Genomic DNA, 13,546 nt, shown 5'->3' with positions numbered 1-13,546 from the left:
CATTTTGGGTCACTTAATAATAATAATAATATAAAGTTAGAAGGGACCTTGGAGGTCATCTAGTCCAACCTCCTGCTCAGGCAGGAAACCCTATACCATTTCAGGCAAATGGCTGTCCAGTCTCTTCTTAAAAACCTCCAGTGTTGGAGCATTCACCACTTTAAAAGAAAAGAAAAGAATCGAGTTTGCTTAAAACTGCAAGTTGATAAATTTCCCTCTCCCTCCCCAACTAGAACGTGCAGTTTAATAATAGCGATGGCAGTAAAACTATCCCGTCAAGCACTGGGTTTTTTTTTTGTTTGTTTTGTTTTGTTTGTTTTAACGTGGCGACTTTAAGATGTGTGGACTTCAACTCCCAGCATTTCCCGGTCATCCTGGGTCTCTCAAAGACTTCCGCCAGCCCGTTTCCCTGGCCATAAAAGAGTTAAAGCCATAGAGCTGGCACTCCTAGAGGAGCCTCATAGATGGCCGAGGAAAGCTCCTTCCTGTTTGCTGCTGAGCCCGCGAGTCGCTGCCGAGGAGGGCCGAAGAAGAAAGGGCAGGTAAAGGAAGCGAGGCGACCGGGTTGTGGGGAACGGCTACACGCGTCACGGCCGTCGTAGTAGGCCTCTGCGAGAACGCTGGGCTACGGAAACGAGAGTCGGAGGGTTTCGCGTCCAAGTTTTCAGGCTGGTTCTGGGCAAGCCCGATAGGATAATAATTAATTATTTTCCCACCAATTTTACCCGTTTAGACACAGCTAAACATTTCAAAGTCCAGGTTTGTGTTTCCCACCTGCCATGTCTGACGAACTCCTCTTTTTTTTGGGTCGGGCAAAAGAAGTGTGAGCCATAATAAGGCATAATTCAGAGACCTCAACAGACAATAATCCTCTTTTTGTTTTCCCCAGCTCTTCTCTTCCATCAAAGCTTTTTATGCAAGGGGCATAAAGGGTGAAAATTAGCATTTTTTAAAAAATCGTTCAACCCCAGGATCCTAGGAAGGCAGGTTCAGCTATGGCAGGGGTCTTCAAACCTGGCCCTTTTATGACTTGTGGACTTCAACTCCCAGAATTCCTCAGCCAGGCATGCAGGCTGAGGAATTCTGGGAGTTTATAAGTCATGAAAGGGCCAAGTTTGAAGACCCCTGAGCTATCGGGTAATTTTTTTTTTCTTTGTTATCTTGATCTAAAAAAAAAAAAATCTGATCTGAGGGACCTGGTGGCTCAGTGGGTTAGGACGCTGAGCTTGTCGATCAGAAGGTCGGCAGTTTGGCGGGTCGAATCCCGAGTGCCGCGTAACAGAGTGAGCGCCTGTTACTCGTCCCAGCTTCTGCCAACCTAGCAGTTCGAAAGCAGGTAAAAATGCAAGTAGAAAAATAGGGACCACTCCGGTGGGAAGGTAACAGCGTTCCGTGCGCCTTTGGCGTCTAGTCATGCCAGCCACATGACCACGGAGACGTCCTCGGACAAGCGCTGGCTCTTTGGCTTTGAAACGGAGATGAGCACCGGCCCCTAGAGTCGGAAACGACTAGCACGCATGTGCGGGGGAACCTTTACCTTTACCTTTTTATCTTGATCTGGAAAACCAGAGGTGAAAGAAACACTTTCCCGGAGGGAGAGAGGGAGGGAGGGAGGAAAGGGGAGTTTAGCTGTAAAGTATCCTCCAAACTCTATAAAATAATGAGTCTTAACTGGTTGGGAAAAGGAAAAAAAAAGAGAGGGGGTTTCTTTAACACTCTCCAGATAGGAAATTAAGATGACCTCTTCCTGTCATGAATGTAATAGAGCAGATCTTTGCTGTATCTAATAAACGGTGTTTTTCGATCTTAACTTTCAGGCTTCTGGACTTCAATTCCCAGAATTCGCCTCCGCTTTCAGGCTTCTGGATTTCAATTCCCAGAATTCCCCAGCCAGCGTGCCTGAGAAGCATATGCTTAGTAGAATGTTCCATTAGAGGTGTCACTCAAGCTGCCCCCCAGTTCAGTGTTCCTCAACTGCAGGAATGTGAAAGCCCCTCAAATTCTCCAGCCCGCCTGCTGTGGTTGAGAAACATTGAAGTATATACACTATAAATCAGGGGTGTCAAACTCAATTTCATTGAGGGCCGCATCAGCATTGCGGTTGCCCTCAGGGGGCCGGATAGGTATGGCTGGGGTGGGCGTGGCCTACTGGGTGGGCGTGGCCAGCTCTACATCGTTCGCATCAAGGGTGCCTATGGGGGCCTGGGCAGGAGTGGGACAAGAGGAGGGTCTCTGGCAAGAGGAGGGTCTCTGGGCCAGGGCCAAGGCAGTGGGGACCGTTCCCTCACTGTTTCCAGGATGGCTTCGCGGGCCACGTGAAACCACTTCGCGGGCCGGATCCGGCCCCCGGGCCTTGTGTTTGACATGTCTGCTATAAATGAAAGCAAATCTCTCCCATTTTTCACTCCCAAGCCCCCAATCCTACTATTTCCAAGTGTATAAGGCATCCAGGAGCACCATCTCTTCATAAGAGATCCCCAGAAGTTTTGGAAAGTAGAGTCGCTTCCCATTCTTGAGTAATTGCAACAAAAACGTTTGTTTATCTATGTATTTGCTTGCAATGGTTGGGATATCTTTCTAGCCCTGTCATTTTCTATTTTTCGGTGCAGGAGCAAGAGGAAGTTCTGTTCTCTCAAAAGACGGCAATTAGAAATTCTTGATGCTTCGCTGCTTTCCTTCCAAGCAGTGTTGAATGATTCTTTTAGGCTGTTGATACTGGAAGGATCTAAGAAGGACGTCTGCAGTGCTTCTCAAGGATTGACACTGAAAAAGAGAAACAGGCAATAAAATAAAGCTAGTTGCTGAGGAGGAAATGGCCGTCGCACATAAAACAGAGGCAACCAAGTGTCTCCTAAAAGAAAATGTAGATCCAGAAATAAAAATGGAAGCGCAGTGTTCTTCAGGCCTTCAGACTGGAGAAGGAAGGAAAAGAGAAGATTTCCCAGAAACCGAGAAGATCAAGCAGGAGTTTATCCATCAGGTGAAACAAGAGCCAGAGGAAGGACCATCTGGAAATTGGGATGCCCAACTGCAAGAGTTTCTGAAGACGCTGCAGGCTCCCGATTCCGGTGGAGAAAGCCCTTCGCCGGCCTGGAATGACTCTAAAGCCACTCAGGTGCTCTCTCAGAGGATGAGGGATGCCAGCAACTGTCCCAGAGGAGTTTGGATGGCTCAGGCCCAGCCACATCTGGCCGTTGAAGCCCAGCGGGACTATGAGAGTTCTCCGGAAGTTGCATCCGACGGGAAGGGGCAGAAGGGGGTGGTGAGCAGGCCTGGAGCCAGGCTGGAGAATCAGCGCCGGCAATTCCGGGAGCTGTGTTACCAAGAAGCTGAGGGGCCTCGCAAACTCTGCAAGCATCTCGAAGAACTTTGCCACGAGTGGCTGAAGCCGGAGCAACACACCAAGGATCAGATCCTGGATTTAGTGACACTGGAGCAGTTCTTGACCATCCTGCCTTGGGATATGCAGAACTGGCTGAAAAAAAACGGCCCAAGGACCTGCGCCCAGGCTGTGTCCCTGGCAGAGGATTTCCTTGTGAGGCAACAGGAGGTCAAAGGCTGGAGCAAGCAGGTGAGTCTCTTTGGACAATGGCAACCTCGAAAGACGGTTGAGAGGGCGACGCATAAAATCTCCTGTGTGAATGCGACTGCAGTCTTAGCTGACCTAACTTTAATCCTTAGATCACGGGGGTCAAACTCCGCGTCACGCAACGTGTCGCGACTTTTTTTTTGCATTGCCGGATCTGAGGTGGGTGCATCCTCCGTACGATGCAACCGGCCCGCGGTTGACACCCCTGCCTTAGATCCTGAAAGTATAGTGCAAAAGAACAGATCTTTTGGGGAATCTTTCCTGGGTGTAATCTGCCAGTGATTTCCACTGCCTGTTATTTTAAAGTTGATCGTGTCAGTCTGATTTAATTTGGAATTAGAGGTTTAGTCAGAGGTTGCATTAAGCCCCAATTCGTGGAATAAGAGTACAAAAAAAAGGCTAAAGTAAAATGAAATAAGTGACCTCGTACCTGTGAAAATTACAGACCCAACCAGGCTTCTCTTTTGTGGTTCTTGGGTGTCCATGGTGAAATTCCTGCTGTGTTCTCTCCCTGAAAGAAGCTGCAAACAGCCACTGTTTCTCAATTTTGGCAAAGATAAGTGGACTACAATTCCCAGCATTCCCCAGCCAGCATGCTGGCTAGAGATTTTGGGAATTGGAAATCCCCACAATTTAAAGCATGGTAGAGCTACATTGCTTTAAACTACTCTGAAATACTTAGCAATTTTTCTTCAAAGTTTTCTTCAAAGTAAAACAAGAAAGTCCAGTTGCCTTGTCAAAAAGCATCTTTGGAATAACTGTGACCTTGATGACTGAGAATCTCAGTAGACATTTTGCAGTTATAAGTCCGTGAAATGAGTTTATTCTCCCCCCCCACCCCCATAGTAATAGTAATAAAGTTGGAAGGGACCTTGGAGGTCATCTAGTCCAACCCCCTGCTCAGGCAGGAAACCCTGTACCATTTCAGGCAAATGGCTGTCCAGTCTCTTCTTAAAAACTTCCAGTGTTGGAGCATTCACCGCCTCTGGAGGCAGGTTGTTCCACTGATTAATTGTTCTAGCTGTCAGGAAATTTATCCTCAGTTCTCTCTTTGGTTAGTTTCCATCTGTTGCTTCTTGTCCTGCCTTCAGGTGCTTTGGAGAATAGCTTGACTCCCTCTTCTTTGTGACAACCCCTGAGATACTGGAACACGGCTATCATGTCCCCCCTCGTCCTTCTCTTCATTAGACTAGATGTACCCAATTCCAAAAGGGACGCGGTGGCTCAGTGGGTCAGGACGCTGAGCTTGTCGATCAGAAGGTCGGCAGTTTGGCGGGTCGAATCCCGAGTGCCGCGTAGCAGAGTGAGCGCCTGTTACTCGTCCCAGCTTCTGCCAACCTAGCAGTTCGAAAGCACGTAAAAATGCAAGTAGAAAAATAGGGACCGCTCCGGTGGGAAGGTAACAGCGTTCCGTGCGCCTTTGGCGTCTAGTCATGCCGGCCACATGACCACGGAGACGTCCTCGGACAAGCGCTGGCTCTTCGGCTTTGAAACGGAGATGAGCACCGGCCCCTAGAGTCGGAAACGACTAGCACACATGTGCGGGGGAACCTTTACCTTTACCCAATTCCAGCTCTTCTGTCGCATTGTCTTTGCTGCTCCAGATGATGGGGATGATGGAGGAGGAATCTGAAAAGCCCCCCAAAGGAAACCAAGCTCTCTCAGAAATGGTGAAGGCACAACTTTGTAGAGAAGCCAAGCAGGAAGCTGGAGGGGATGCAGGCACATCGGGTAAGTCACTTTGAGCGCCTGAGAGATCAAATATTAGGGGTCTCTTTGGCCTCTTCTGCACAAGAGCCTTAAGCTGTGTGTCTCCAGTGGCCGATACCAACTAGTAATAGCACCTTCAACATTCTCTAGTGACGGGTTTCTCAACCTCAGCAACTTTAAGGTGGGTTATGTTATGGCTCCTCCCCTTAAACCAGAGGTAGGCCACCTTGGCTCTCTTACGACTCGTGGACTTCAACTCCCAGAATTCCTGAGCCAGCATGGCTCAGCTTGGAAACTTCTCCCTTTCCCCTCAGCGTGGCTGGCTCAGGAATTCTGGGAGTTGAAGTCCACGAGTCATAAAGCGGCCTAGGCCAGGGGTAGGCAACCTTGGCTCCCTTACGACTTGTGGACTTCAACTCCCAGAATTCCTGAGCCAGCATGGCTCAGCTTGGAAACCTCTCCCTTTCCCCTCAGCGTGGCTGGCTCAGGAATTCTGGGAGTTAAAGTCCACGAGTCATAAAGCGGCCTAGGCCAGGGGTAGGCAACCTCGGCTCCCTTACGACTTGTGGACTTCAACTCCCAGAATTCCTGAGCCAGCATGGCTCAGCTTGGAAACCTCTCCCTTTCCCCTCAGCGTGGCTGGCTCAGGAATTCTGGGAGTTGAAGTCCACAAGTCATAAAAGAGCCAAGGTGGCCCACCCCTGCCTTAAACCTTTTGGTGCTGCCACCCCTTAAAGAGAATGTTAAATGGAGAAAGTATGAGTAGGTACTCATCCTGCAGTGGCCTCGCCAAAGAAGTAGGAAGCCTCACAGGAAAAAACAAAGATACTGTACTTTATTGCCAAGAAATATCCCTGATCTGGAAAACAAGTGTGGTTAGTGGAGGATTATGCTGTTTTTGTAATGCAAGGTTTCTGATCTTTAAAATAAACTGTCAACGCTGCTAACATCGAATGTTATTGCTTGACAAGAGATGAAGAAGTAGCCATTTCATATGTTAAACTTGTGTATTGCTTTAAGAGATTGAGTTAAGGTTGGGAGTGGGGAAGAGGAGGATTGTACCTTCAAGGCCATCTCTAATTAAAGAAGATAAGAACTTGGGGCTTTCTAACGGAAGGGAAACTGATTCTTTAAATTAATTGGAGAATATGATTAATGACAAAATTAGAAAGGCGGAGAATTGTGTTTTAATATATTGTGCAAGGGGGTGGAGATTTCAGATTCCAGCTTCCTTCGAGCAAGCATTTGCCGATGTATTAGGCTGAATAAAGGACTTTTAAGGTAAACAATGCCTCAGAGTCACTTGAAAAGTCCATACGTCAAACTTGACATCAACTTTGAATACTAGCTAGATTGTCTGATTTTTGCCTCCTCCCCCCGCAGTCGATGGTTGGCCTGAGCTACAGAGGACATCGCTGGGATCTGCTAGAGAGAATTACATCCTGGCTCCGGGTAAACCTGGTGGGAGTCCACATGCAGCAGAGCAGCAAGACCGAAGCAAAAACGATGCTGGAGCAGAGCAGCTGTCCGACTCAGAAGGGTTTTTCCAAGCCGCTGACGAATCCTCCTTCCCCAACACCAGGGGGAAATACCATGCAGGGGGGCTCAGCCAAAGTTCCCACCTTGAGGCATGCGGCAAACCTGACCCGAAGGAGAAGCGTTACAAGTGTTGGCATTGCAGCCAGACCTTCGGGAGTAGCTCGGATCTCTTGACCCACGAGAGGACCCACGTGGCCGAGAAACTCTACACCTGCTCTCACTGCGGAGAAAAACAGAGAATCCGCGCAGGGCAGTCCTCCCACCTTTGCTCCCACTGTGGGAAAAACTTCGGCTGGATTCCCAAAGAGAGGCTCGGCGCCGACGAAGACAAATGTTTCATGTGTTCCGACTGCGGGAAGTGCTACATTCGGCGGACGGACTGCCTTAAGCACCAGAAAACTCACACCGGAGAGATGTACATCTGCACAACCTGCGGGGATAAGTTCTCCTCTTACACCTGTCTCAAAATGCACCAGATGGTCCATCGAGGGCAAGACACGTTCAAATGCTTGCACTGTGGGAAATCCTTCATGTCTGGATCCCACCTGATACTGCACGAACGGGTCCACAAGAACACCTGCTCGTACTGCGGGAAAAGCTTCGGCCGAAAATCAGAATTGTATGAACACCAGAAAACTCACGCAGCCACGGAGTAGCCGTTTTTAACCTTATTTAACCGTAGGAAAATATTTTCTGAACCTCAGACGACAAAAGCTTGGTTTGTGAACAGCCGGAGAGACACAACGATCTCTGAAAGCCTTCGATATTATTATATGGGCGCTGACAGGTTCCAACTTTTATTACCCGGGATTTTTTTAATTTTTTTTTTAAATACAGCAAAAGCAGAAAACAAGTGAAAAATTTACTAGGAAATAAGTGTGAAAGGGCTGTGCAGGGATTCCGAGTCGGAGCGTTTAAGACCAGGGAGTCTTCAAACTTGGCCCTTTTATGACTTGTGGATTTCAACTCCCAGAATTCCTCAGCCAGGCAAGCGTGCCTGGCTGAGGCATTTTGGGAGTTGAAGTCCACAAGTCATAAAGGGGCCATGTTTGAGAGTATGAACACAGCAGCTCTCTGTATTGGCTGAAAGCTGTTTTTATCTTCATAGGACCCTGTGCCAGCTGGGAGGCGATTGCCTTGTTGCAAGAAAAGACACAACTGCTTTATAGGCAGATGCCACATTGGCATTCCAAATGGTTTTTCGGCGATCAATCCCTAAATTAAGCTGCGTGGTCCAGCTATGATCTAAACTTGATTGTAATTAAATTTAAAGACAAATCAAGTGGAGTATTTTCACACTCCTCCCCCCCCCACCCCCATGCTACTTTAAAAAGTAGCACCCAAGCGCTCCAAGCCTTAGGAGAAAAACATTTCACAGATGGGTTATTATTATTATTATTATTTACAAAACCATAGGGGTGAAAGGGACCTTGGAGGTCTTTTAGTTCAAACCCCCTGCCTAGTGATGATTTTGTATAAGAAGAAAGACCAGCTTTTTGATGTTGCTATAAACTCTTTTTTAAGTCGGTTGGTGAACCACACTGACATGCAAAATAGCTTTAAAAATAAATAAATTCCAGTAGGATTTTACGTGTTCAAAATGTTTGCAAAAAAGGGACCTGTATTAGCAAAAGAAAGCCCTTTTGGTCTTGATAGCACAAGCGTAGTAACGTCTTCATTCATTTGCCCAGAATTGGTTTTTTGGGGGGAAAAACGAGACGAGAGATGGAAGCTGATGCCCCAGATCTCGTGGGATTTGATGCTGCACCTTGTAAAAAGAAAAAAAAAAAACATCCAGCAATGCAGCAGGAAGCGGGCAGGTGGGCAGGTTGAAATGGGAGAAGCCTTCCCCAGCCTCAGATCCAGATTGAAACTACAGTACCCAGAATTCCTAGCAAGGATGTTCCTTGGCCGATTGTTAGACAATTCTGGGAGTTTCCAAGACAGAACTTACTTTTTTCTTTCTTTCTTTCTTTCTTTCTTTCTTTCTTTCTTTCTTTCTTTCTTTCTTTCTTTCTTTCTTTTTCTTTCTTTTTCTTTCTTTCTCTCTTTCTTTCTTTCTTTCTCTTTCTTCCCTTCCCTTCCCTTTTTTTTCTTTCTTTCTTTCTTTCTTTCTTTCTTTCTTTCTTTCTTTCTTTCTTTCTTTCTTTCTCTTTTCTTTCTTTCTTTCCCCATTCCTCTTTCCCTTTGTCTCTTTCCCTCCTTCCATCTTTTTCTTCTTTTTTTATTTTTAATTTCTTTACATTTTGCATTTCTGAACTGCCAAGCTCCTTCAAACAGGGGCATCAAAATATAAAACAGTAAGAATTAAAATGTTACAGTTAAAATGTTTCTCTCTCTCTCTTTCTTTCTCTTTCTTTTTTTCTTTCTTTCCTTTCTTCCTCCTTCCTTCCCTTTTTCCTTCTTTCCTCTTTTTTATTAATTTTTTTATTTACATTTTGCATTTCTGAACTGCCCAGCTCCCTCAGAGGGGCATCAAAATATAGTATATAAGAATTAAAATGTTAAAGTTAAAATGTTTGTCTGTCTATCTGTCTGTCCATCCATCCATTCATCCATCTATCATCCTCCCTTCCTCCCTCCCTCCCCCACCATCTCCTTAGCACTTAAACTAGGCCTATTTCTTTATGTGTTTTAGGATTGCATTGCTGTGTCCTCCTTTTAAGCCGTTCTTTCTTTCGTCGCAACTTATGTGTTGTTGGAGGACGTTCCGCTGAATATAGTGGGAATTTCTGATCTAAACATCCTCAAAAAGTGGGGCCATACGCATATTAAGAAATTGGGATACAGGACAGCCTCGTCTATCGTCTGGAACAACCGCAGGCCCTAACGATAAAAAGTTTGTATGTCTAGCAGCTTGCTGGTGTAGAAAAGCAATGCCGTTCAGAGGATTTGTAATACGATGTAGTAGGAAGTATGACTCTGAAATAATACTCCATATATGGCATTGCGTCGGATCGTTGCAGGAGCATTGTTAATGCAGTTACTTTTCTGTAAAGGCTCTTGGCACAGTGAAATAACAAATAGCATATTGATCTGCCTAACGTGTCACTATATAATTGCAAGCAAGAGGGCAGGAGGAAGGGAACTTTTTAACTGAAAGATCACGAATGCAGTTGGATGGAGAGTGGTTCTTTTTTTAATCTCTTTTCTGATGTTGTCAGATTGACCATCGCTATTCAAAATGTGAGATGGAATGGAATGGAACCACACTGACCTGGCAGTAAATAAAAACCTAATTTCCCATGGTTGCATTCTTTTCTAATTTTCAACAATAAAATAAAATTATATTTGCCTTGCAGCTTCCTATCTTTTGTATTTTTCTGTGATCTAGCTGTTGTCAGACGTTGCCAGGCTTACAAAAACCCAGAATTCCCAAATTTCTTTGGCTTTTACTACTGAGGGAACAAAGGTTGAATAATCATAACTAGAAGACAATTATTTAGATTTATAAAAAGGTAAAGGTTCCCCCGCACATGCGTGCTAGTCGTTTCCGACTCTAGGGGCCGGTGCTCATCTCCGTTTCAAAGCCGAAGAGCCAGCGCTTGTCCGAGGACATCTCCGTGGTCATGTGGCCGGCATAACTAGATGCCAAAGGCGCACGGAACGCTGTTACCTTCCCACCGGAGTGGTCCCTATTTTTCTACTTGCATTTTTACGTGCTTTCGAACTGCTAGGTTGGCAGAAGCTGGGACAAGTAACAGGTGCTCACTCTGCTACGCGGCACTCGGGATTCGACCTGCCAAACTGCCGACCTTCTGATTGACAAGCTCAGCGTCCTAACCTACTGAGCCACAGCGTCCCTTTTAGATTTATAGGAAATAACAAATTGACAATTTGTTGCCAAAAAAAACAAGGCAGTCTCAGGCTGTAATAATAGGATAGAATCAAGATCATGTGAACTCCAATACCACGTTATAATTTAATTTAATTTAATTTTAATTTAATTTATTAATATTTCTATACCGCCCTTCTCCCGAAGGACTCAGGGCGGTGTACAGGGCAAGAATAAAACATAAAGTTACAAAAATTAAAAAGTTATTAAATACATGCCCATAAAAAACAATAAATACATTAATAAAACCCCCAATAAAATGATAATAAAAACCCCAGCAATCCCACCCTCAGGCCAGGCCGGCTTGTTCGAACAGGTATGTTTTCAGATCGCGGCGAAAGGAGCGAAGATCCGGCGCCGTCCGGAGCTCAACCGGTAACTGGTTCCATAGCTCCGGAGCGCCCACAGAGAAAGATCTCCCCCTGGGGGCCACCAATCTACATTCTCTGACCGGTGGCACCCTGAGGAGTCCCTCTCTGTGGGAACGCACAGGGCGAAGGGAAGTTGACGCCGGCAGCAGGTGTTCCCTAAGGTACTCCGGCCCCCTGCCATGTAGGGCTTTAAATACCATAACTAGTACCTTGAATCTCACCCGGAAGACAACTGGCAGCCAATGCAGCTCACGGAGCAGAGGTGTGACATGGGAGTATCGGGAAACTCCCAACACAACTCTCGCGGCTGCATTCTGTGCCAGTTGGAGCTTCCGGGTGGTCCTCAAGGGCAGCCCCTTGTAAGACCACACTTTGAATATTGCATCCAGTTTTGATTGCCACAATATAAAAAAAGATGTTGAGACATTAGAAAGTGCAGAGAAGAGCAACAAAGATGATTAGGGGACTGGAGGCTAAAATATATAAAGAATGTTAAAGGAATTGGGTATGTTTAGTTCAGGGGGAACATAAGGGACGCTGTGGCTCAGTGGTTTAGGACGCTGAGCTTGTCGATCAGAAGGTTGGCAGTTTGGCGGGTCGAATCCCGAGTGCCGCGTAACAGAGTGAGCGCCTGTTACTCGTCCCAGCTTCTGCCAACCTAGCGGTTCGAAAGCACGTAAAAAATGCAAGTAGAAAAATAGGGACCACTCCGGTGGGAAGGTAACAGCGCTCCGTGCGCCTTTGGCATCTAGTCATGCCGGCCACATGACCACGGAGACGTACTCGGACAAGCGCTGGCTCTTCGGCTTTGAAACGGAGATGAGTACCGATCCCTAGAGTCGGAAACAACTAGCTTGCATGGGCGGGGGAACCTAGTTCAGGGGTGTCAAACTGCCAGCCCGCGGGCCAGACGCATCACGAGGGAACTGCGCCCACCCCATTGCCGGCAATGGGGAAAAAAGCTCTGATATGTCATGCAACGTCACATGACATTGTGAGTTTGACATGCCTGGTCTAGTTTAATGAAAAGAAGGACTAGGAGTGACATACAGCCGTGTTACAATATCTAAGGGGCTGTCACAAAGAAGAGGGAGTCAACCTGTTTTTGGTATGATTCCGACAGATGAAACCCATCAAAAGAACTTCGAAGCAAAATTCTTCCTTAAAGAACATTTATTTGGGAAACAAAGTATCGGACTACATAGTTGAACCCAAAAACTAAATTCCCTTCCCCCTGATACAAAGGAACAAAGTACAATTCCCACCCCCAATAAATTGCCATAAAACATATTCCCCAATTAGCTTCAAGCATTGGGCTTTCTCCTCAGCTCGTCAAAACATTATCAGCTTGTCCTTCTTCCCACGGCAGCATTATTATTATTATTATAGCTTACTGAGCTTACATCCCCACCCCACCCCCGCTGCACCTGAATTCTATAAGTAAAGAAAAGCATGTTAAAGGAGAAGAGAAAATGGCTGCATTTTCATCCGTTGTTAGAGCAGAAACATCCAATGTTAGCAGCATTGACATTGTTCTCCAACGCACCTGAAGGCAGGTCAAGAAGCTATGGATGTAAACTAATCAAGGAGAGAAGCAACCTAGAACTAAGGAGAAATTTCCTAACAGAAAAACAACTTGCCTCCAGAAATTGTGGGTACTCCAACACTGGAGGTTTTAAAGAAGAGATTGGCCAACCACTTATCTGAAATGGTACAGAGTTTCCTACCTGAGCAGGGGGCTAAACTAGAAAACCTCCAAGGGCCCTTCCAACTCTGTTATTCTGTTAAAGCTGTTCTGTTAATGGGTCTGAAATAAGATCATATGAGGCTGATCCTTTGTGAGTAGAATCTATTCAACGATCCACCAGTTTTCTCAGCTGTCCATGACATTGTCAGCAGTCTTCTCCAACACCAGAATTCTAAGGTGCCAAAAACTCTTCCTATCCTGCTTCTTCAAAGTCCAACTTTCACTTCCACAAAATGCCTCAGGGAAATATTGTAGTTTGCACGATCCTGATCTTTGATAAAATGCAGAAGCTGTCTTGTTATTTGCCCTTCCTGCAAATCCTGATGTGGTGAAAGGGTATAATGCAGGTGGGTAGGCAACTATAGGGACGCGGTGGCTCAGTGGGTTAGGATGTTGAGCTTGTCGATCAGAAGGTGCCACGAGTGCCACGTAACAGAGTGAGCGCCCGTTACTCGTCCCAGCTTCTGCCAACCTAGCAGTTCGAAAGCACGTAAAAATGCAAGTAGAAAAATAGAGACCACTCCGGTGGGAAGGTAACAGCGTTTCGTGCGCCTTTGGCGTCTAGTCATGCCGGCCACATGACCACGGTGACGTCCTTGGACAAGCGCTGGCTCTTCGGCTTTGAAACAGAGATGAGCACTGGCCCCTAGAGTTGGAAATGACTAGCATGCAAGTGCGGGGGAACCTTTACCTTTACCTTTTAGGCAACTATGGCCCCCTTACAGCCCGTGGACTTCAACTCCCAGAATTCTCTG

At 46.3% G+C, this 13,546-nt stretch overlaps 1 protein-coding gene across 2 annotated transcripts; it reads left to right on the top strand.

The window, feature by feature from the left end:
- Positions 1 to 467: 467 nt before the first annotated feature.
- Positions 468 to 10,133, top strand: LOC310634054 (zinc finger and SCAN domain-containing protein 26-like). 2 transcript variants are annotated; one of them, XM_083352100.1, is made up of 4 exons: positions 468 to 542; positions 2,610 to 3,571; positions 5,194 to 5,320; positions 6,683 to 10,133. In XM_083352100.1, exons 2-4 carry the CDS (start codon positions 2,813 to 2,815, stop codon positions 7,492 to 7,494), a joined length of 1,698 nt encoding a protein of 565 aa, XP_083208226.1. In that variant the 5' UTR covers positions 468 to 542; positions 2,610 to 2,812; the 3' UTR covers positions 7,495 to 10,133. The 2 variants fall into 2 exon arrangements, with proteins under 2 accessions (XP_083208226.1, XP_083208227.1); XM_083352101.1 differs by lacking the exon at positions 468 to 542 and adding an exon at positions 592 to 759.
- Positions 10,134 to 13,546: the final 3,413 nt, after the last annotated feature.

The sequence above is a fragment of the Vipera ursinii genome, assembly GCF_947247035.1.
Source record: "Vipera ursinii genome assembly, chromosome: 2".
NCBI classification, from domain to species: domain Eukaryota; kingdom Metazoa; phylum Chordata; class Lepidosauria; order Squamata; family Viperidae; genus Vipera; species Vipera ursinii.
The sequence above is the reverse complement of the archived record's forward strand: the minus strand, read 5'-3'. Positions and strand labels throughout refer to the sequence as shown.